The sequence below is a fragment of the Micrasema longulum genome, unplaced genomic scaffold (assembly GCF_059751315.1).
Source record: "Micrasema longulum isolate JH-2025_06_02 unplaced genomic scaffold, ASM5975131v1 h1tg001166l, whole genome shotgun sequence".
Classification (NCBI taxonomy): domain Eukaryota; kingdom Metazoa; phylum Arthropoda; class Insecta; order Trichoptera; family Brachycentridae; genus Micrasema; species Micrasema longulum.
Genome location: NW_028278353.1, coordinates 158854 through 182623, shown reverse-complemented (window position 1 = coordinate 182623; position 23770 = coordinate 158854). Strand labels below are relative to the sequence as shown.

General features: G+C 33.8%; 1 protein-coding gene across 2 annotated transcripts in view; it reads right to left on the bottom strand.

Annotated features, from left to right (window-relative positions):
- LOC148276672 (uncharacterized) overlaps positions 1–23770 on the bottom strand; it is a 266966-nt gene that overhangs the window by 135498 nt on the left and 107698 nt on the right. For both annotated transcript variants that reach the window (XM_088233953.1, XM_088233954.1), the window contains exon 8: positions 18970–19134. In XM_088233953.1, the coding sequence (XP_088090079.1) occupies positions 18970–19134 (165 nt within the window). The remainder of the gene's footprint in view (positions 1–18969; positions 19135–23770) is intronic.

Genomic DNA, 23770 nt, shown 5'->3' with positions numbered 1-23770 from the left:
TTGAGGCCAAATACCACTATTTGCGTCGCACACATACAATTATGTAAACTCCTTTCTTATATATTTATTACGCATTATTAGATTTACAGTGGATTTTAAAATTGGCTCTAGTATTGTTAATATATTTCTACTTGTATTTTACGTAATAGCTATAAAAATTCCAAATAAAATAAAATAAATAATAATATTTTTACTACGCACCGTTATTTTTGTACCGTGTTATTTCGAAACCGTGTAAAAAGAGGTTCCGGTGTATACGCTAATTGTAAGATTGGTTCACTTCCGTACCTGCCGAAATTAAAAAGCAGTGGGTTTAGATTTGAATTACTGGTTGGTATCTCTAAGTTAGTCTCTATTTTTTTCTGGGCATGTTAGTAGTCGGTATTACGCAGAAATGGTCGGGTTTTAGTTTGACAGTTGCAGCTGGCCTTCTGGCTGGTTTGAGGCGATTTCCTATCGCCCTTATAAATTTACTTAAGCCATGTTTTAAGTATATTTTACTATTTTTTTTACTGAGTAAATATAGATAGTAAGATAATAACACGAGTTTTAAGAACTTTGTTGATTTATTATCAGTTGAAAGACCCATTGTAGACCGTTGTAGGAGACTGCTGCGAGACAGTGTATAAACCTTAATTTTTAATCATAATATGGTGCACAAAAAGTACGGCGGGGAATAGTTATTTGTTATAATTTTTGTAATTTTAAATATGAATGCTTCCACTTTCCATCAAACTTACATAATGAAACTTAAATAAAATGTCTTTCTCGGCATTGGTTTTCCCAGTAAGGAATACATTTTTAATTCAATTATATAATGTATTCTTGCGTATCAAATAAATAAACAAATATATTTTAAAAATGTATTCCAACTCAACACAGGGCTTTTGGTCTTACGGAGCTTGGGATACGTAACTATTTTATTTAATATTTTATGTACTGTTGTAATGAATAATTAAATAAAATAAAAAATAAACAAACAATTCATCAAAAATGAACGTTAAATTTTTTTGAAATATAAAATATGAAAATAAAAAAAAGGTTCGAAAAAATTCAAATAATTCCTTCGGTACGCGCAGAATACAAAATATTTTTCATATCCACAGGAATTAATTCAGATCTGAAAGGGTCAAGTAGATCAACTTAATGCCTCGATTCAGACTCGGCTGTGTGTGTTTTTTAGTGTAAATTTTACGATTCTATTAGAGAATCTATCTAGCATTGATGTTATAGGGATGATCCGCCAGCGCCCTTGCGGTTACATCACTTGACTCCACCCCCGCTATAATATTTGTCTTTATAAAATAAGATTCATCTAACAATTGGCGAGGGTGAAAGTTCCTTGCAGCGGACCCTTGAACCGGGACTGAATCAACAGATAAACCTAATTTAGGACGAAAGTTTTTCCAGCGTGGAAGTGAGCTGTCGATCCGCCATTTCCTTTTGTGCTTTATTTTAGAAGGGATGGTTCTGACGGGTAAAACCCTTAGTCATTTGATTAACAGTAAAAACTTTTAAATAAAAAATCAATAAAATAACTTAGCGCCGGCGTAATTGAACAAAATATTTGGAATAACGAGTGACCGGATTCATCGCTTTCGTATTCAATCTATCAAGTAAATATACATAAATTGCACGAGATGTAAACCTAGTTTTAGGCCAAAAGTTATGCATTTTAAGATCAAGTTTTTGATAAAGTACTGTTCTACAAATAAGTACGAGAATTATTTTAAGAAATAATAGATAAACAAACATTAAATCAATTCTCGAAGAAGAAAAATTGGGTCTTTTCGAATCATTTTATTATTGTTATTTTTAAATAGGCAAAAAATTACAAAGATTAATATTTTCTTTAGTACGACGTCGGATAAATTTTCTAGAAAGGTTTGAAAGGTGCATATATGTTGAATTTATCGAAAACGAGACGTTTCGCGCCTTATGGGACAAACGGCACGTACAAATTACGTTTTCGCGCCAAACTTTATTAGAAACTTGTAAGCAAAGTTTATTAGAAACGCAGTCGACGGCATGACGTGTGACGACAAAATGACGTGACCCCAACTGCGACCCGTTTTGTATGAGCTCATTTTTAAACCTGAAAATTATAAATAAAAACTTGTTTTGAATACATTGATACACTGATATCATTAGAACCGAAAGAATCTGCTCCAAATATATATACTATCCATTCTTCCATGCTAATATTATAAATGCTTAAGTGTGTTTGTCTGTTTGCTTGTGTTTCCTTCACGTCGCAACGGAGCGTATTTACAAAATAACAAATCGATAATCCTCGAATGAGCTAGCTCAAAAAATCTAATGAATGTGAACATGAATATCAAACAAAAAAAAACAATAAACTATGGCTGCCATTTGTAAAAGGCAACATCACAGAATTCTAAGAAATAAAATTCTTTACAATAATTATTCGCCCTCATTCGACTGTAAGTAAGCGATCGCTCCCATCGTTCACGCGTTTGAAACAATAAAATTTGAATTCCCTGTAAAATAGATCCGGGGGCCCAGCGTCCGCCCTCCGCCCCGCAGTAACGAGGAACCATTATATTTCCCGCCACTCGATGTGCGCATTGTGTTTGTTCAGTGTCAACTATCGTCATCGTAACGAGCTGTTTCACAGATTACATCTCCGCCGACTGCTGTTAGGGTTGGAATTAATTGCGCGAGATTTATAATACGGCAGAGATTTCATAATTTGAGTGAATTGCGAGCGCCTGGAAATTAAGACAAATTTCATTTAATGAACCATGAATCTTCGTAAAGAAAATTAAGGAAATGCGGAGACGTGTATTATTAACAATGCTCTTCAAACTGCACATCCGACATCAAAGAATGCATTACTAACTAAATTAATGTATCAAATTACCCCTCTTCGAGTAATTATCATCTACCTACAGCTAATCTCCTAAACAACATTATTTTTTTACCTTTGAAAATAGACGCATTAAATCTGAATTACGCTATTTATATAAATGATTAAATAATAAATTAGACTCTTTAAACCTACTCTCCAAAATTAATTTTAATGTCCTCTTTCGCGTGATAAGAAACAAATATTTATTCCATATGCCAGTCTGTAGCACTAACTATGCACACTCTTCCCCCTGTCGTTGCTGTTCAAATTAAAAAATATATTTTTTCATGTGTGATGTATTTAACGTGCCCCTTAATTTATTTGAAAATAAATTAAGACTCATTATATCTGGCTGCGATACACTCGCACTTGTTTTTTTAATGATGCCCACGCATACACACACTTAAACTTGTTTTTTTATTGAACGACCAATTAAGACATATACGAGTATAGGCATCTGATAATTATCTGATAGCATTTTTTTGTATTTTTTTCTAATCTTTTAAATACTTAACTCGTAAATTGTTTTTGAAATTTATTTTATTTTAATTAATTCCTTAAATAAAATAAAATAAATTTGAAATGCATAATTTTTTTATCATCTTAAAAGTAATTAAAACAGTTAGATACTCCCATTAATGTAATAAACATTTTTTTTTTGTTCAAAGTTGTTGCGAGTAAATAAAAAAATACGGAACCTTAGATATCGGTTCTGCCGTTCTTTCCCTTTTACTCAATTGATTCGTTCTTCTTTTTGTAATCTGTCTTGTATCTGTCTGAGCTGGGTTTAATTAAGACGCGCGTAATGGAGACTTTTCCCCTTCAATGTCCACACATAGTGCACAACATCTAGATAGTGTCGTCTGGAATTACTCCTTCCCGCGTTATTGGATTCAGCACATGGCCTATGGCGAGGGCGGGTCTGAGTGGGGAGGGGGGACTAGGCGAGGGGTAGGCTCTTGTGCAAAGTCTAGAGTGGAGAATGTTTGAGCTTTTGGTAATTTTATTCAAACGGTTTAATGCAGCATAGAAGTAAACTATTCAGCATTTTTATAACTTGTCCATGCTACTTTCGTTTGTCGATTCAAGTAAGTAATGATTTATTAGTCGCCTCTTTACCCCTTCACTTTGTTCCGCATGTGCATGAAACTAACAATTTCTTTGTGTGAATTCTATAAGAACGTACATATCGTTAAGATCAAAGAACAACGGCGGATGTGCGAAAAATGCGACGTTGACTTTCTTTTATATTTGATTTTGAAAAATTATGCAAAGACTTTTTTTTTCAGGTTTGAAAAAAAACATCATCATTGGTGAGGCCAATATTATCGATTTATTGTGCAATATTTTCAACTAATAAATAATCGAGAACACCGTTTAAGTAAAACTTATAAGCTGACATTACAATAAATTCCTTTTGCAGGGATTTTTAACGTATTACTTTATATAGGTAAACGTACTTTTAATATAAATATATGATCAATGTTTATTTCAGAATTTAGTGCCCGATTGTTATCTAGTTTTTATTCATTTTAATCCGGTACGTGTAGCCTTCAAGAATCGCCTTGAGTTCATCTTAGATGTGATCATAACGTGCCTACGAGGGTTGCTACTTAAGTTTTGAGATATGGCAACACCAGTGAGAATATGTTGAATCTGACATTGCCATCGTAAAGTTTGCCATTTTAAATGGTAAACGTACTCAGAATGTTTTGTCATACGAGTGATATTTGTGCTGTTTACAGATACTTGAAAAATTAATTTTGTTGAAAAATGGAACTAAATCGTAAACATTTTCGTGCGATGATTTTCTGACTTTCGACGTGGACTGAACCAACAACAGAGTGCCGATCAACTCACTGCGACTTTTTATGATGAAGCGCCATCTCGAGACACCGAGATTTGCTGGTTTTCTGAATTTAATAGTGGTCGCACTTCGTTACACGAAGAATTTTGTGAAGGTCGTCCAAAATCGGCTGTTGAGCCAGAAAAATCGTCATGTGACATACCGTGAGATTGAGGCATGCTTGAGCATTAGTTCCACTCACATACATTCAATATTGCTTGAACATTAAGTCGTCAAAAAGATTTGCGTTGGATACCGCATAGTTTGATAATCGCTCAAAAAAAGGCTGGTGTCAATTAGTGCAAACAAATGTTACAAAAATTCAATCGCGGTGCTTCAAAACATGTCTATAAGATCGTGACAGGCGACGAATCATGGATATATGCATATAAAGCCGAAACTAAACAACAATCGACTGTATGGGTCTTTCAAGGCGAGCTAAATCCAACAAAAGTTGTTCGCGCACGAAGCACTTCGAAGCAAATGGTCGCCTGTTTTTTCGGAATAACCGGACATGTCGCCACCGTTGCATTATAGCAACGAAGAACGGTCAATTCTGAATGGTAAACCACCATTTGTTTGCCAGAAGTGTTTCGAAAAATAAGGGTAACCAATTGCAGAAGACGAATCATTCTCCACCACGACAATGCAAGCTGTCACACATCAGCTCAAACAAGTGAATTTTTGAACGTTCAAATCATCGAATTAATGGGCCGCCGTACAGTTCTTATTTGGCACCCAATGATTTTTTCTTATTCCCGCATATCAAAAATAGATTGCGAGGACAACGTTTTTCGACGCCCGAAGAAGTGGTTGATACGTTCAAATCACATGTTTTGGAGGTACCTTCAAAAATTGGTTCAAACGCATGCAAAAGTGTATTGATCTTCAAGGATAATATTTTGAAAAATAATAAAGCCATTTTTGATAATATATATTTGATTCTACTTGTGTGTCTCAAAACTTAAGTAGCAACCCTCGCAATTGTGCCCACTACTAGACTGCAACAAGTATATAATTGTATTACCTCGAACTGCATACGATTCTACAACAAGGTATCTCTTGAAATTCAGGCTTTGCCAACAATAAAAATTTAAGATTTTGACAAGCGCAGGCTGTTTGGAAAGAGCTACTATGGAGTCGAAGAATATTTCCGGGAAAAGACAGCTTGGCATTAGATTCGTGTTTATTGGAATTAGTTTGTTGATTTAAATTGTGTTGTTGATTTGAATTTATTCGTTTGTAAGTTTAAATTACTCGTTGAATTGTAGTAACTGTCGTAGTGACCGATGAAACTATCCGATTACCTCAGCTTATTTATCCATACAAAAAAGTACACTATATTTTACATCTTTAGACGAAGCTTTTTTAGTACTAAAACAAGCTTGCAGATTACAAATATTATAAGAAATTTCACTATTTGGAAACTAGTAGTTCAAACATTATTTCCGAAGGACTATTTTTATTTGATAGGATACCGTTGACACAATATTATGTATCACATAGGACATGTGGCGTTCGCAGTGGCCGTTTTTCGTATTATTCATATTAAAAGGAATCGGCCAGTGCTCAGTGTTGACAGTTACTGCTGAATGTCATAGTGGTTTTTGTTAATAAACTTTATAAATAGTGTACAATAAAACTACGTATATCGCGTGGTTAATTATAATTATTGTTTGAGTTGATTATCACGGAAGCACAGAAAAAACAGTCATTTATATTTTTTTTACTTACATATTGTGTACTATATGTAGGTACAATGACAATCAATACAAAACTGCAATAGATAAAGCCAAAAGACTATGTTGGCGCCACCTAGTAAATCAACTTTCAAAATCTGATCCCTGGGGTGCTCTATACAAATTTATTTCCTCTAATAAATTGCAAGATAAGCCCATTACTGGTATTAAACATCCTTTGACCGGTGTCATTACACTCACTGCAGTAGACACGGCTTCAGCTCTGCTTGATGCACTTATCCCTTCTGATGACATAGCTTCAGATTCTCTTCATCATGCACAGATTAGAGAACATGCATTAACAATTCCGCTCACTTCATCGTCACTACCTATCTCTTCATTAGAAGTTGGAAAAATCGTCTCCAATCTCAATCTAAATAAAGCATCTGGTCTAGATCGAATTGATCCCGCGCTTGTAAAAAGGTGCTGGTCCTTGGCCCCATTTGAACTCCTTACCATGTTTAATATTTGCCTTTCCGAAGGTGTCTTCCCAGATTGCTGGAAAACAGGATTGATGAAAATTATTCCTAAGCGCTGCGATCGGCCAAGTACTGATCCTAAAGCGTACAGACCAATCACCCTTTTGCCTATTCTGGGAAAAATACTGGAACGGCTAATATGTAACAGACTTGAGTCTCACTTAAATGTTACTCAACCGATAAATGCTAAGCAATTTGGGTTCAGATCCAATATTTCTACTGAAGATGCTATAATTTCGATAAGCAATTTTGTTAATAATTCAAACAAAAAATATGTTCTCATTATTTTACTTGATATCTCAGGTGCCTTCGACCATGCTTGGTGGCCAATGATTCTTTCCAAGCTACGTCTTCGACAAATACCTGCAAACTTGTTTAAAATTATAATAAGCTATTTTTCAAAACGAAACGTTGTGTATCCCGGTGGCAGTTCACTTTTATCCCGTGAGATTTCATGTGGCTGTCCTCAAGGCTCTGTTTTGGGACCACTTTTGTGGAATATATTGTTTGATGATTTTCTCGAACTTCCCCTTCCTTCATCATGTATGATTCAGGCTTTTGCCGATGGTGGATGTATTTTGATTGAGGGCAATAGCCGCAGATCTCTGGAGGGTGACGCAGCTAATGCATTAAATAAAGTATCCGATTGGGGTATTCGAAATAAACTAAGTTTTGCTCCTCAAAAAACTCAATTCTCACTTTTAAAAGGTAATTTTGTGGTTCCCCCTTCAATCAAATTTATGGGCACTTCTATTCGAGCGTCAAATTCGGTTTCAAACCTTGGTGTAATCCTTGAAAGAAATTTATCTTACACTTCCCATGCTAGGAAAGCCGTAAATTTGGGAAAGATGGCTTTCCACAAAGTTGCACGCTTGGCCAGAGCCAGCTGGGGATTGTCTTTCGAAACTTCAACGGTCTATTATAAATCCATTTTCCTAGGTATCGTATGCTATGCAGCTGGCTGTTGGGCACACCGATGTGAGTTGCAATATTTCAGGCGAATTATTTTAAGCGGACAAAGGCAACCTCTTCTGGCTCTTTCTAGAGCATATAGGACATGCTCAACGGATGCACTCCCGGTTCTAACGGGCTTGTTTCCTTTAGATCTGGAGGTTCAGCGACGATCTGCAAATTTCCACCTAAAAAGAAGGCGTTCCTCTGTTATTGGTGGCGTCCGTCTACTCTCAACTGAACGAATGTCTCCATCAAATATAAAAAAAATGACTTTAAATGCTCTTCTTAATGCTTGGCAATCGCGATGGGAATCTTCCTCTTCAGGGAGGGGTACCTTTCTTTTTTTCCTTCGATCCGTCAGCGCCTAGAATCGTCTTGGGTTATCCCCGATCACTGGACTACGCAGTTTTTATCAGGTCATGGTAAATTTAATCAAAAATTATTTGTTTTAATATTGTTGACTCTCCTTCGTGCTGCTGCGGATATCCTAACCAATCTTCTGAACACATCCTGTGGTCTTGTCCCTTTCCCTTCTCTATGAGTACCGAATGGAGCTTCTCGCTACTATCCGTGGCCCTGTTATAGGTCCTGTCGGATATACAGATCTGGTGGCTTCTAAAAAGAATTTCAAGGCTTTTAAAAAGTTTTGTAATCATTTCGGCGAATTGATCATGTCCAATCAATTTAATCCCAGTCAGTGAAGAATTCACTTCCCTCTCTTCTCAATCCAATGAAGTACATATTATGTACTTCTGGATTACTTTCTTTCAGCACAAAGATGCTAAGGCTACCAGATTTCAGAGAGCTCCTTCGGGCAGCTTTTCTCGTTTGACAACGAGCAAATTTTCCGTGTATGTGGGCACCGCCAAGGAGACTTATGTCCTCAGATGCGGTGTGCGGTATGTGGTGGGTAAGCTATATGTAGGTAAAAATGAATGATCATTTTGTTGTAGATTACCCATAAATTAAATCATGGCTCGCACTGCTCCCTACTTGTATCGGCCATGCTCTTATACTGATAACCTCAGATCCCTAATGTAAAATACAGACTGCTGCAATTAATACAGTTTCCGCAATATAGGGATAATTTCCGATTGGCCGTTTCGAAACATCTCATTTCCTCTGCACCGGCTCCATTTCTCATTTACTATAAATAACTAGCCCTAACTGAACCCGGCAATGCTTTGATGTTGGTAGTTTTGAGTATATTAGAGTAAATGAACACAATTGCATGTTTGATACCAATTGTTGCATTTAGTTCAAATGAGATATTTACGTATTATTTTTGTATTTTGGATTACATAAATTGTAATTACTGTTGCAATGCTCTTGGATATACAACGTTTTTGGTGATTCCCGTTGGCATGTAAACAAATAAATCCCTTGGTTTTCCTACACGGAAGCATGCAACGTTTAATTTTCCATAAGAAAAAAAAGGATTCTCCAAATTCAATCATAATACTTGCAATCATTGATCGGATCGTGTTTATTATTTTTTGCAATGATTGTTCGGATTCCTTAACAAAACATTTAGCCCCCTAACTTATTAAATGCCGATTATTTTGCAAAACACCGCGCGTAAATTAGCCTAGTGGTTTTTTAGTCTGTAGCGGGCTATCGGACTCTATAATATTGTTTTTTATTTATATTATTATTTTTTTATTTAAATTTTTCATTGATAAACCCTAACGGGTTACATACATTTAACAAAATATTTTTACTTTTAAAATTCACATTCTACTGTTAATAATAATATTTTTTGTAAATGTTGTCTGAGTATTTTGTTTAGTTTTGTCTGGTAGTTTATTGTATAATTTCAGTCCATGGTTTATTAGTCTCGATTGTCCTTTTCTCGTTTTAAAAGGTTGTATATGATATTTTTCTGGCATTCTCTTATTATATATAAATAGATGGATTAATCCTGAGTATTGCGATTTTAATTTGCAGTAATAGAACGCTAGCGCTGGGTTTTCTTCGATCGCTTAAATTTGTAATATAATTTATGGTTATATTCGTTTTTTGCAAAGGAGATAATATTCACGAGTATTCGATACTGTTGCTTTTGAATTTAACAAAAATATTTTAAGATCCTTAAATTAAAACGATGTGCTTGGAGTTATATAAAAAAGTAAAGTATATGCATGTAGGTATACTGGTATTCTACGAGTATTTTTCCATTCGAATTTAAAAATTTTCTATTTTATTTATGAAATTAGGGATGTATTAAAACTTCATGTAAAAATGTAATGTTTAATCAATGAAAATTTAATAATAAATATTGTATAAAGCATTTTGGTATTCGAACTTATCTTATATTTAAGACAAAACTCTGCACTCGTTCATCGCATCGGCTTGGCCAGTGCAAAATAATTCTACAGTATGCAAACCAAAGAATTTTAGATATATCTGAAATTCATGCCCAATTATTTCAATTATAGGTTTTCATTACTACACTTATACCACCACAAAACCAAGACTTAAGCTTTACACTTTTTACACTAACATTCTAGTATTCTTAAATACATATAAATGTTAAAATTATTATTAACTACGCTATAAACGTAGCTTTATTCTACACTAATTGAATACAATGCTTGTACAAAAGTTTATAAACAAATACCACAATAGCATTCAGCAGTAACTGTCAACACTGAGCACTGGCCGATTCCTTTTAATATGAATAATACAAAAGACGGCTACTCCGAACGCCACATGTCCTATGTGATACATAATATTATGCCAACGGTACCCTATCAAAGAAAAATATTCCTTTGGAAATAATGCTCTAAATACTAGTTTCCAAATAGAGAATCTTCAAATAAAATTTGTAATCTGCAAGCTTGTTTTAGTACTAAAAAAGCTGACTTGGGTTAAAGATGTAAAATATAGTGTACTTTTTGTTTGGAGTAATAAGCTGAGGTAATCGGCTAGTTTCGTCGTTCACTAAGAACGGGCTGGACTATAAAAAACATTATTATCGAATATTGATGTTTTTTGTTGATATTTCTTGATAAAACTCCATAGTTAATGATTATGATAAAATTGTAATCAAACTTTTTAATGAAACTTTTTGGTTTAGTTTTATTTTTTATTACTTTGACCAACGAGCGCTTTCGCCTAAGAAGGCTTCTTTAAGACTGGTCTAGAAGATCTTGAAGTCTTGAAGATGCCTACTGAGGCGAAAGCGCTCGTTGGTCAAAATAATAAAAAGTAAAAGTAAACCAAGAAATTTCATTGATAAGTTTATTTATAATTTTATCATAATCATTATTATCGAAAGTCAAATATAATGATAAGGTGTGCATAATCGCTTATTTTGACGATTTGCCTTTGGTAGGTAGCGACATCAACATACATCGTACCAGAACACCGAAATCGTGATGAAAAATTAAAAGAAAAATTTCAAAATGAAACTACAATTTTTTGATTTAGCAAAATGTGTAAATGACATTTTATTGTATCGACAAATGCTATAATGAAACCAGTGCGATGATATGCAATCAGTGTTTAACCGTAAACGTATCATGTGTGTGAAATAGAACCAGAATCCTGGACGGGCGATTTCGACTAGACGGCTACTCTTAGGTAGAAGAGTAAAGAATAAAGAAATTGGGTGAAGACAAGTCCGCCTCGTAAGGTAGTGGTTGGGGCGTTCACTTACCAAGCTTGAGGTTCTGGATTGGATCCTGGGAGAGTAGACACAAAATATTGATAAAAACGGTGGTTTTAAACCGCAATATGCCATGTTCCTGGACTGGCACGTGAAGCGTAAGGCTGATTACTCTATCTTCATGTAAAAGATGATCGATATACGCTGCATTTTGTGCACCAACGCAATATGCACCATCGGGTGCGGATAGGGGTGTTATGAAATCATAAGACGTTTCTGGCATAAGTTGGTTACTACAGATTTTCAAAAAATGAGATGTCTTCATAAACAGAATCAAATTATCTTTGTTTAAAAAGTAAATAAAAGTATTTTAAACTTTATAAGTACAAAAAAAATATATTTTTCATTATTCAACTTGCAGTTTTATTGAAATAAACAAAATTATTAAAGGAATAGTTCCGAGATACTTTCAAAATAAACTAAAAAATAATGAGTTCTTTCATGACTATGCAACAAGAGGATCTAAAAATATAAGACTGGAAAAGAAATTAAAAGCAATGTCCCAGAACTGCCTTATGTACAAGGGAATATAATTATTTAAGGAAATGCCAGAAAGCATAAAAAATGAAATAAATGTAAATGTATTTAAAATTAAATGTAAAAAGTATATATGTGAAAAATATTAGGTAATATATAGAGTAAATAGTGAATATAATTAATGAAAATGTACATGTGAAACAGTGAATATTATAAATTAGGATATTAAGTGTATAATAGTGATAAATAATGTTAGAATAAGTATAGATGTAAATATTGTGTTGTAAATATATATTAGACTATGTTAATCATAGAACTAAGTAAAATAAATTTTTAAAAAAACATTTTATTTAAGAGGAGATTTTAACTTTAAAAATGCAATATAATCGGTAAAATTTAGTTACCAACGTATGTCAGAAGTCCGACGAAATGTTCCATTTAGTTGACATCTCAGGTGAAAAAAATACTCGTAATTTGAAAAAAAAAACGGAAATATCATTCCGGAAAAACTATTTTCAGGTACGGATCAGAAAATTGTATTTTCTCTTTTAACGCTGTACGCTGCGCCGGTCGTTTAGAATAATATAAATATTGAATGAGAACACATTTCCGACATCATTTTACTCCAGGGGAGAATTTTATTGCGACATTGAGTTGGGGTCTTTTCCAGCAACGAATGAGAAATGAAAATCGTTGATAAATAATTAAAATGTTTGAATGGACAAGCCATTGACACTAAAAAAAAATATTTGTGAAAAAAACACGAGCTGGCGCTAGGCAACATGTAATCATCTAATTTTAGTTAATGCCATAAATTTTCCAACTATGCCAAACTGTATGTCCGTCCTAAATATTATGCACCAGGGTTGGTATCTGAACGGAATTGCGCGCGAAGAGATCGCTCTGTTAGCGTGTATTTAGTACGGAAATACGCGTTGAAAATGCGTTTTCTACGCGCGCTTTTGCGTTCAGAATACCACCCCTGGGATCGTATTACAACGGGAAGTTAACAGTTATCTTCAACTTTATCTATAAAGTAAAATCATTGTGGGAAAAATAGAATGTGTTTACAATTTTTTTTTCTAAACATGTTCAATTACAAGTAACCATTGTAATCGGGGTTTAGAAAAACAACACAATTATAAAAACGGTCCCAATATTTATAATAGTATTTATTAATTTATTTGTTTAGATGATATTGATAATTCGCGATCATGTTTTTTTGGGTTTGGAGGGTTTTGGCATTTAAACACAACGCTTGCCGGGGGGTTGGTCAGTTAAGTTTAAGCCACCCTTAACATAGGGAACAGACGCTGTTTGAAGCTGCCCACTCTGGGTCAGACGCTACGTACCTGTTAGTCCACGGGAGGTATTTTAATTTCCTTCTACCCTGCATATCTGTCGAGTGTTCCCCTATCCGCCACCTGCGGACTCGTTCTCTAGTGGTTACAGGATCCGCGAGGACAAATCGGGTTAAGTTGGGCTGCTTTTGGAAAGCTAAAACACGTTTTAAACAAGGAAATCCCAAAGAATCTGGAAGCCGAAATCTACAACTTTCGTGTTCTCTCGGTGGCAACATACGGTCTTGAAATCTGCCAGAAATCTCCCCAAAATTTAGTGCACTCAGCGATCTATGGAAAGACAAATGTTGGGCGTCTCCTTAAGAGACCGAATAAGGAATGAGGAAATAAGACGCCTTACAAAGGTGACTTATAATACTGAAAGAGTGGAAAGACAAAAATGGCAGTAAGTGGGTCATGTGGCGAGACGAGAAGTTGATCGGTGGACCCCTGAATACTTAGTTGGAGACCGAACGAAAATAAAGAGAAAGTGGGAAGACCACAGAGGAGATGGACCGATGACATCGTAGAACTTATGGGACATTGTCGGAAACAGACTGCCCATGACAAAGAGGCGTGGCAATTTGGAAGAGGCCTATATACAGCAGTGGAGAGAAACGGGCTAATAAGAAGAAGAAGTGTTAATAATGATTATTTATTTTCATATCATAAACATTAAAATGGCTATCCTTGTACATCAGGGAGCCTTGAAGCACCTCACTTTTACATAGCAGAAGCACTACAGAACCTCTGTAGGCGGTTCATGGTTCTAAATGCATTGATGTAATGCACTATTGCTCACCTTCTTACATGTATTTAATGCATTAGCGATAGGCACCAATTGGTGCATATAATACGGGAATCTCAATAAAATTGAAGGAAAAAATACAACACCGACAATTACTGTTATTTATCGTACGGCGTGATCATGATTATATTATATTATCAAGATCGACCAATTACAACAGGTTGGATAGGCAATAGGTATATTCAATATTACTTTCAAATCACTTTCTTATAACTTATTTAATTTCAATCAAAACAGATTAAAAAATAATAAAAGAGCATTTTTTTTTTTTTTTTGCCAAACACACGTTTGGCTAACGTGCACGTGGATCAGGATTTGTATCCGATAATGACGATATGAAATATTAATACAAAAAAACCTTTTTTTTAATACAATTCTTCTTCTTCTTGTGCCCTATCAGGTGTCCCCGACGTTGGCAATCACTTCTAAAGTGGACCTCTCTAGTCTTGTGCTACTCGGAACAACATTTCCACACATCTTATTCCGGTCCAGTCTCTTAAGTCGCGCAGCCAAGACGTTTGTCTACTGCCAGGTTCACGTTGTCCCTCAATCTTGCCCATTAGAATAAGTTGGAGAATTTAATACTTGTCTCCACGCAGGATGCGATCCAGATAGGAGACCTTTATACATTTTAACGATTGTCTGTTGTAATTAGCTCTCCTCAGGACCTCCACATTGCTGACTAAGTTTGTCCACAGTATACAAAGTATTCTTCTGTGAAGCCACCTCTCGAATGCCTCCAACCGGTTCATAATGTGTGCTTTTAAAGTCCAGGTTTCTGAACCATACGACAGAACAGACCAAACATAGCACTTTACATTATCTGCCTAAGTTTTAAATTCAATTGATCATTCCAGAATATCGTATCGAAGGTCAGCAACGTTATCAGAAAGGATGACAGTGTCATCGGCATATCTTATATTGTTGATATACATACAGGGTGTTTTTTAAACCCTGTCACATCCGAAACCACGATGATCAGTATGGGCAAGAAGACATATTGGCATATTTAAAAAAATATTTAGAATGCAGATTTTTTTTTAAAATAAAATATTTAAAAAAACAAATGGTTGCTTACTTCGGCAGGGGAGAAGCGAGAGGGCGTGGCCATGTGGTTGACGGTGTATTAGACTCCCCCCTCCCCTCCCCTCGCTTCTCCCTTGCAGAAGTAAGCACCCATTTGTTTTTTTTAATATTTTATTTTTGTAAATTTTATTTGATCTAAAAGTTTATTTTAATGTGCCAATGTGTCTTCTTGCTCATACTGATCATCGTGGTTTCGGATGTTACAGGGTTTAAAGAACACCCTGTATATGCCGTTAATCTTTACTCCTTTCGAAGAGTTTTTTAGGGCTTTTTTAAAGACGTAATCGGAGTACATATTAAACAATAGCGTCAACAATATGAAACCTGCCGTACGCTTATTCTGATTTTAATTTCATCAGAACAGGCGTTACCGATTTTAATTTCAGTCTGTTTAACGGCAGTCTGGAACCAGTAAAGATGTTTTACAAAGTTCCAATCTTTGTCATCTATGTTGCCTTCTAGAGGCTTCGCAGCACTTCGCAGCACTTCGGTGTGTTTTACTCTATCAAACGCCATTTCGTAGTCTATGAAACATGCAACTTCTTCCTTATAATACATTTTTCATTTCCCCGTACTGACATCTGGAGTTTAAGACTCATATTGCCTCAATTTAATAGAAAAAACACAAGAGAAGCTGTAATTGGTCCGATGCAGTACTTTATACATTATTAGGTGTCACAAGCCCTGTAAATTCTTATAATTTAATCCTTAATATATTTTTCTTCTTTCCTGCTAAAACGTCTACTACACTTTTAGCTACAAAGTTATTTAAGAAAAATACGTACAAAAATATATTGTCAAAAGTATTCAACAACTCGTTTACCTATCTATGATACTAAGGGTCTCATAAAATTATCCTCAGACGAAATGTAAAATTCAACCAACAAAGCTTTTAATATGTATAGAAAATTACTTCTCGTTGCACTGGTACAAAAGACTAGGAAGACACTGTGCACCATATTGCACCGTAGGAGATAATCGCTCTCGGGTAGGAGATACGATGGGTGGCGGGAAGCCACAGAGGAGAGGAGAGAGCGCGATGGGCTGGAAGATCGGGGAGCGTTAGCGGGATGAAAGGACGTTTGTCAATATCTCACGTGACGAAGCGTAGGGCGGAAAATAATGCCCCCAAAGTGCGCGGTACAAGCCGCATACTACACAGAACACGGTCCACACACTTCACATTGCGGGAAATTTAAAAATAAAAAGGTGTTTTAACATGCTTTGCCTACCTAAGACAGAGGTGGTAAATAAAAACGTTTCTATGAATTTTTATCAATGGTAATCGTACTTACATGCATAATATAGACATATTTTTTTCATCATTATAAATGTTTAAACAATCCGTGGGGATTTTCACTATAAAATGAGGAAGTTCAGTGTCTTTTTTCATTTGTTAATAGAGTATTAAACTAAACCAATTTTTTTTTTAAATATCGTATTTCCAGCGCTGTGATTTTTTAAAGTTTTGTATTTCTGAAATAACTCCGCGTATGACGTGAGAGGTTGTTCTCGGACAGTTCTTCCGATTAGTTCGTTTACGGTGACCAAACCGGATATCCTTCAAAGCTCTCATATCATTGGATGGTTCATATGAACCAGTGATGACATTTTAAATAGTGCGTTTTAAATAAAATATTTTTTATTATTTTTTCGTACATTTTTGAGAAATTTTGCAGTATAATTCAATGCTCTAATTTTTACCGCGCGCAAGAATTTTTTTAAATCCAATTTCCCGTAGGGCCAAAGTTCCTCATTACCACCTTCGAGAGTAGAATTCGATTACGAATAAAGAGACAGTACTAACAAAATAAAAATTAACAGCGGAACCGTTAACCATGATAGGGATAAATTTATTTATTTTGGCCAAATAAAGAACCTGTGTATTAATAATATAATGAATATAATTAAAACAATTAAAAATAGGAAAAAAAAAGTGTAAATATCAATCATCTAATATTTAAAATACATATTTAATATTTTATAAGTATACCAATCTATGCTGATGGAACTTATTTCATTCATTGTGATTTAATTAAAAAACAAACAAACCATCACGCCGTTTCTTTATAGAGGAGTAAGCGGATGTGATAGAACGGCAAACTACCCTATCTTTCCAAACAGATAACGCTTTCTCCACATTCATACATCTTCAATGTAATTTGTTGATTTACATCACATTTACCAATGTATGTAGGTATATTTAGATTTGTATTGCTGTGTACTATAAAATTCAATAAGCCGTGTAAAATAAAAATAAATCTTATACAAGCGCGCCGATTATTCCGCATTTCGATATATCAATCTTCAAGTACAAACTAATAACAAAACAATAGTTGCGAAATTACAATACCAAAATATGTTTTGTTTAATAGCAAAGTGTGTATAACAAGGGTTGCGTATTTTAAAAGGGTTTGTATAAATCTAAAACAGTTACATATAAATAATGTTGCTTTAGGAAAAAGAAGATATAATAAATCGTGGGACTAAAGTAGAATTATGTATGTGCTTTACGTACGGATGATTGGAGGGCGATCCTATTTCGTGATAACATAATACTGACGAAAATATCAGCAGGTATTTTCCCGAATTTCCAGCCCCATTTCAAGCGAATGGACAAGGAATTGTGGACATCTTGATATTAGGTTTTTGGAATTGAATTTATCCCTTCCTTTTTGTTCTTAAATAAGCATTTCCATCCTTTCAACAACCCACGGTATCAGTTTTTACGAGAGGAGAATAACTAAGCGTCAAAGTTTATTTAGCCGCAAAGGGATTTAAATTAAAAGATAAATGTCCCTCCGTACTTGTTTCATGTTAAACAAGTACCTACTATAAAGTTATTATTTGAAGCACTAGCTTTGTGGTTATTCATTTTAATAAAATAAATAAAACAACTTTGTTTCCAACAACTATTTTTTTCCCACCGACCGGTTTTAAAGCAAACAAGCTTCTAAAACTAAAAGAAGGAAAAACTATAGAAACTTTAATATTAGAGTAAAAGAACACTTAAGATGCTTAAATAATGATAATTTTTGTGAATTCGAAAATCATCAGATAGAAAATAATCATAACTTCAATAAAGACACTGGATTAAAAGTTCTTTATGTTGAAAATAAATTATTAAAATCAGACAACTTAGAAATTCTAGAAATCAAAAAAGCGATCATAATAAGAAAAAAGTAATTGACAACCAAATAAACAATGTTTCTTTTAGTCCTCTCCTGTCTAGCTTCGAAAATATTGATATCAAATTACCACCCTTGTAAGGAAAAAAAGACTTGATTTATTGGGTCCGCGTGTAATATTTAGTTAACGTGATAAAAATAAAATAGGAATTAATTAATTAGTTACGTAAACCTTGACGAAGAAGCTTGTTTGCTTTGAAACCGGAAGGTGGAAAAAATAAATAATAATAAATAATTAGTGGTTAAAAACAAAGTTGTTTTATTTATTTTATTATAAGTACCTACCAATTTAATCTATTTTATGAATATATGTAGATCAAACAGAATGTAAAAAAAAAATATTCCTAAATAAAAAATCACGAAAACCCGAAAATACTTGGGCTATAATATTTTGTAAACTGTGAATTTAATAGATCAAACATCGTCACAAAGTGAGGAGATTTATAAATGTTTATAGTTCCTCGTATAACAGTTTTACAATGATTTAATATATAGGTATAATGAACTAACCTGCATTCTTCTCGATGGATTTGTAGACCTCCAGAGCTACTTCATCCTCAGAAACGTAGTCCCAAAGACCATCACAAGCCAAGACAATAAACTCTTCGAAACCACTCAACCTTACGGACGCAAACTCAGGTTCACTGCTGATGAATGGTTTCATTCTGGCGTTACCTGAAAATTGAAAATAAGAATAGTTTCATTAACAATTGTGATAGGAGCGTACACCATAAAGGTACCAAGTAAAAAACATTAAGGAAAAGGTCAGCTTCGGCTAATTTCAACATAAAGGAAATAAAACAGGAAATCAGCAACAATATAAGACCTAAATGATTCCTGACAAGACGAAGAGGGGATGTTTCTGCATCAAACATTTGTAGATTTAAAAAACTGACATTTAGTACCGAATATCATAGAATTGTATTTTATGACTTTGTAACTTAAAAAAATTCAGTAAACAACCTCTTCCCCCGGCGCTTCTTGGGATTTTTTCTTGATTCGGTTATGAAATTACGTACGTACATTCAAGTATGTAATTTACTACCTAATGAGGGGAGGACTTTCAATGAAATGCAGAAATATGTTTTCGAGGCTTTTCTTAATGAAGCTTTTTTTTCTAAAATAAACACAAACGGAGCGTTGAGTGCGCGGTGCACGCAGTTTGCACAGAAAAGGAAGATATTTATATTCATACGGTACGCTTTCATAAGGGGATTAATTCCGCAGACATAATTTGCGTTTCAAAAGTTTCAGGGGGTATCCACGAGTTGCTGATTCAAAACTCTATACTTGGAATTCAGCGAGGGACGCATTGAGTGCCTGACAACCCACATTCAAAGTAATTCAAAGAATTTTACATACTATTTTAGAAATTCTACTATTAAATTCTCAACAACGTGTCGATAACACAAACGATTCCGTGTTCAAGTTCCATTAAACAAATAATCTGATCAAGTCATTGAATCAATCAAAAGTTGTGAAATTTAAGATCATAAGAAAATTTTCAACGGAGTTAACAGTTTTAATTGTAATTGGAGTTTAAAAACTTTTAAGGAAATCTATTTCTAATTCTAAATATATATTTATACTCATATAACATACCTTATGTAGCTGTAACTGCAAAAGTTTCAGCCAAAGGAAGTTTAGAATCAACAAGCAGGGGGTTAAAACAAAAATCGGATAGGTGTGAATAAAACATAGTTTTTTGTTGATATACGTATCATATACGAAAGCAATGGATTTGATTGGTAAACTAGTTAGATTATAATGTAATTGCACCAAAAATATTTAATGATTTCTTGCCAAATATAAATACTTAAAACGCAAAACAAATTTTTAAATAAAAATAGCTGCACAATAAATAGTGTAGCGAGAGATTAAAAAAAATATATGTAGATCAATGAACGTAGTCTTTATATAATTGGAACACATATTATTTATATTTTCATGTATTTCATTACTTTATATTTGTTTTTTTATTTTATACTATACTATACTATGCGGCCTCCGTGGTGAAGTGGTCAAGGCGCTTGACTCACGCACGGAAGGTTCCGGGTTTGATTCCCGGTGAGAACACAAAAATTAAAATGTGATTTTTCTCAAGCCTGGGTGCTCTGTGATGTAATTCACCACTGTAATTAGGCCTCCTGGCCTGTGGTGGTGCAAAAAAAAATATGTTTAAGTAACACGTATTCTTGGCACATATATTTACTTTATATTTGTTTAATAACGATTTTTAATTTCTTACATTTGATTAGCTAGGCATTTATAATTAAGTAGTTTTTTTTTCAAAAGGTAGAAGGCGCATCTCTTGGCTTAAGAACTTGCGCGACTGGTTCCATTGCAGCACTCAGTCCTTGTTTAGGGCAGCTGCCAAAAAAGTATCGCAACGATGATTTTTAACCTCCATCGGGGAGAGGAACCAGAAGAAGAAGAAGTTATTGTAATAATAGTATAGAACTACTTATGCTTTAAAAGATAAAAAATCTCCATCTTAGAACACGCTGAGACATGTTAGATGGAGACTATCCTAAACAGAGAACACTCCGTTTTCATTTTCTATTCACTAGTTTTATATAGAATCCCTGTTACTAAACATGTATACTTATTTTATGCAATAAATTTATAAAATAAATAATATCTGTACCTCACAGGCAGACGGATGCAAATCCAAATATCAAATGTTCAGAACAAGCCTAAATAATCTACTTTTTCTAAATGATTACTAATAATTTATACCATTAATTTGTATTTTCAGTATCTTAATACATTGGTTCTTTCATTATAAGGCTTACGATTCTTTAGAATCAATGGACATGATCATAAACTGGATACGAAAATCGAAATGTCATTTCACCAATTTCTGGATTTGCACCCGTCTGCCTCTGAGGTACAGATATATTGATGCAAACTGAATTAAACGTAATTCCTAAATTTATTGACGTAAAAGCAAGAGAATGTGGAAGGCAAAACAATTATCAACGAAACAACAATTATTATTGATATTTTTTTTATAAAAAGAAATATTCATGTTCTTATGATTAACAAAAATATTTCAATTATGTGGGCAATTTTTAACGAGTTGTAAATAACTCACTATTAGAAAATGGAATGGGTGTGGTAGAGCGGGGTGCGAGCGAACTTCGAACCTTTGATCCGCAAGTCGACGACGCTAGCCACGGGGCCACAGCCCGATTCGACGTTTACTCGTATTTGTAAGACCTATTTATTTATGATACTGAAAATGACACAGTAAATGCGAAACATAAAATAATATTCGTCTACAATTCAAAAAACTTTAAATGTATTTAACTAGCTTTTAGCCGCAACTTTGCTCGTGGGATAGTGGTCAGCGTGATTGCCTGCCATGCAAGGGGTCTCGGGTTCGATTTCCGACATGGTTTATGTAAAATATATATTTAAAAAGATGTTTTAACACTAGAATATTTCATAGTTCGTGGGCTGGCTTCTGCAGCGTAAGACCGATCACATTTTCTTCATGTAACAAAATCATCAAGATGCACCGCGATTTGTGTACCAATGCAGTGCCCTATGCACCAATAGGTGCGGAAAGGGAATGAAGAAGAAGATGACTCACATGGAATTAGGGAGAACTAGTTTAGGTCATTGATTATAATAGCTGTATCGTTTATAAACAAGAATTTTCCCGATGGAATGATGTATTTTATCGGGATTGAAAGCAGCATGGTCTTCTAACTATCGCTATGAAAGAAATACGGTGATTTGTTAGTCTATGGTGAAGTAGCATCGTGGGAAATTTTGTTCACAAATTCCAAATTCTGCTACAGAACTAAAACGAAAAACAAACTTAACTAACCATAAATAAAGTCTGATTTAAATCATATATTGACAATTCTTGGTGGAATCCCATTTTAATGTTAAAATAACTTATATTTGAATATAAGTTACTAATTAAAAATACTACGTACAAGTCTGAAAATGCCCATGAGGGTGAAAGCGCTAATTGGTCAAATAAATATGAAAGTGGAAGTGTACCAAGTATTTTTAATTGGTAACTTAAATTAAATAACTTAACTTAACTAAAATATTTCTTTAAACCATTTTTATCTGGTTTTGTTGAGTTTTTTTATTCTTAATAATATTTTTCAAAGCATCGAAAACAAAATAATATAGGTTCATTATTTTATACGTATACAGTATTATGTATGTACTCTTTTATTTGATTATTAATTAAAACTGATGTCTGAGCACCCGATGACAATCTATTATTGAATAGTTTATCAGGACAAAATATGTTTTAATACTTTGTTTTCTTTGTAACGTATTAAAATTGTAATAATGTGTATATTTTATTGAATAAAGACTCTACGAAAAAAAAAAACAATTATTAAGTTATTACCAACGAGTATATAAAGAAATAAAGTAAATAATATACATTTTAAGAATTAATTTCAAATTGATTCTTTTTGATATCCCACCTTAATCATTATCATCCTAATCATTTTTAAATATTGTTGCTTATTGTTACTATTTTTATAGTGTATAATTTTTTTAGTAGCCACTTTTACTTCCCATCTCTCCGGCTATCCCTGTGCAAAAAAAGCAATGGGTCGCTCCGTTGAGACGTTAAGGGCACACAAACAAACTCAGTTTTCTATTTATAATATCAGTATAGAGAAACTTGAAATACAATTTTTAAAGTTATTACCTACATAGAAAATGTATTGTTATAAACCTGAATGAGGGGGATTATGTTATTACGATAAAATGCAACGGAATTAATAAATTAGAATGCCACTACTGCCACGCAACTTATGTAGGCCACACTGGACGGTCATTTCTAATGAGTTATATTTTATATAAAACATTTATTGTTATGTTTCAGAAACCATTAGTGAAAATGGAAATGAAATTTTTTTTTTTATGATCAAAGCATTGAATTTGTGGTCAAACAGTTGGTAAATTTTTATGTATTTTTTTGTAATACTATGTATACAGCAGTGACGGTAAAGATAGTGTATTTTAGTATTTGCATGTTGGTGCAGTGAGTGTCCTGACGAAGAGACGGCTACGTCTCGAACCGGTAGACATAAAAAGTCGGTAAGTGGTTAAACACTAATATTTACTAAAATTAGTTGGAATATTTTTCTATCGAAAAAAAAAAATTAAAGAAAAACTATTTTTATTCGTTCGACGTTTAACATTTTGCTGACACAAAAGTATGGTATACTAAATGATATTCAAGTATTATTAATATTTAAAGTATTTACTTTCAAACGTACGTAAGTAAAAAGTTGTATATAACCCTCTTACCGATTTTTCTGTGACC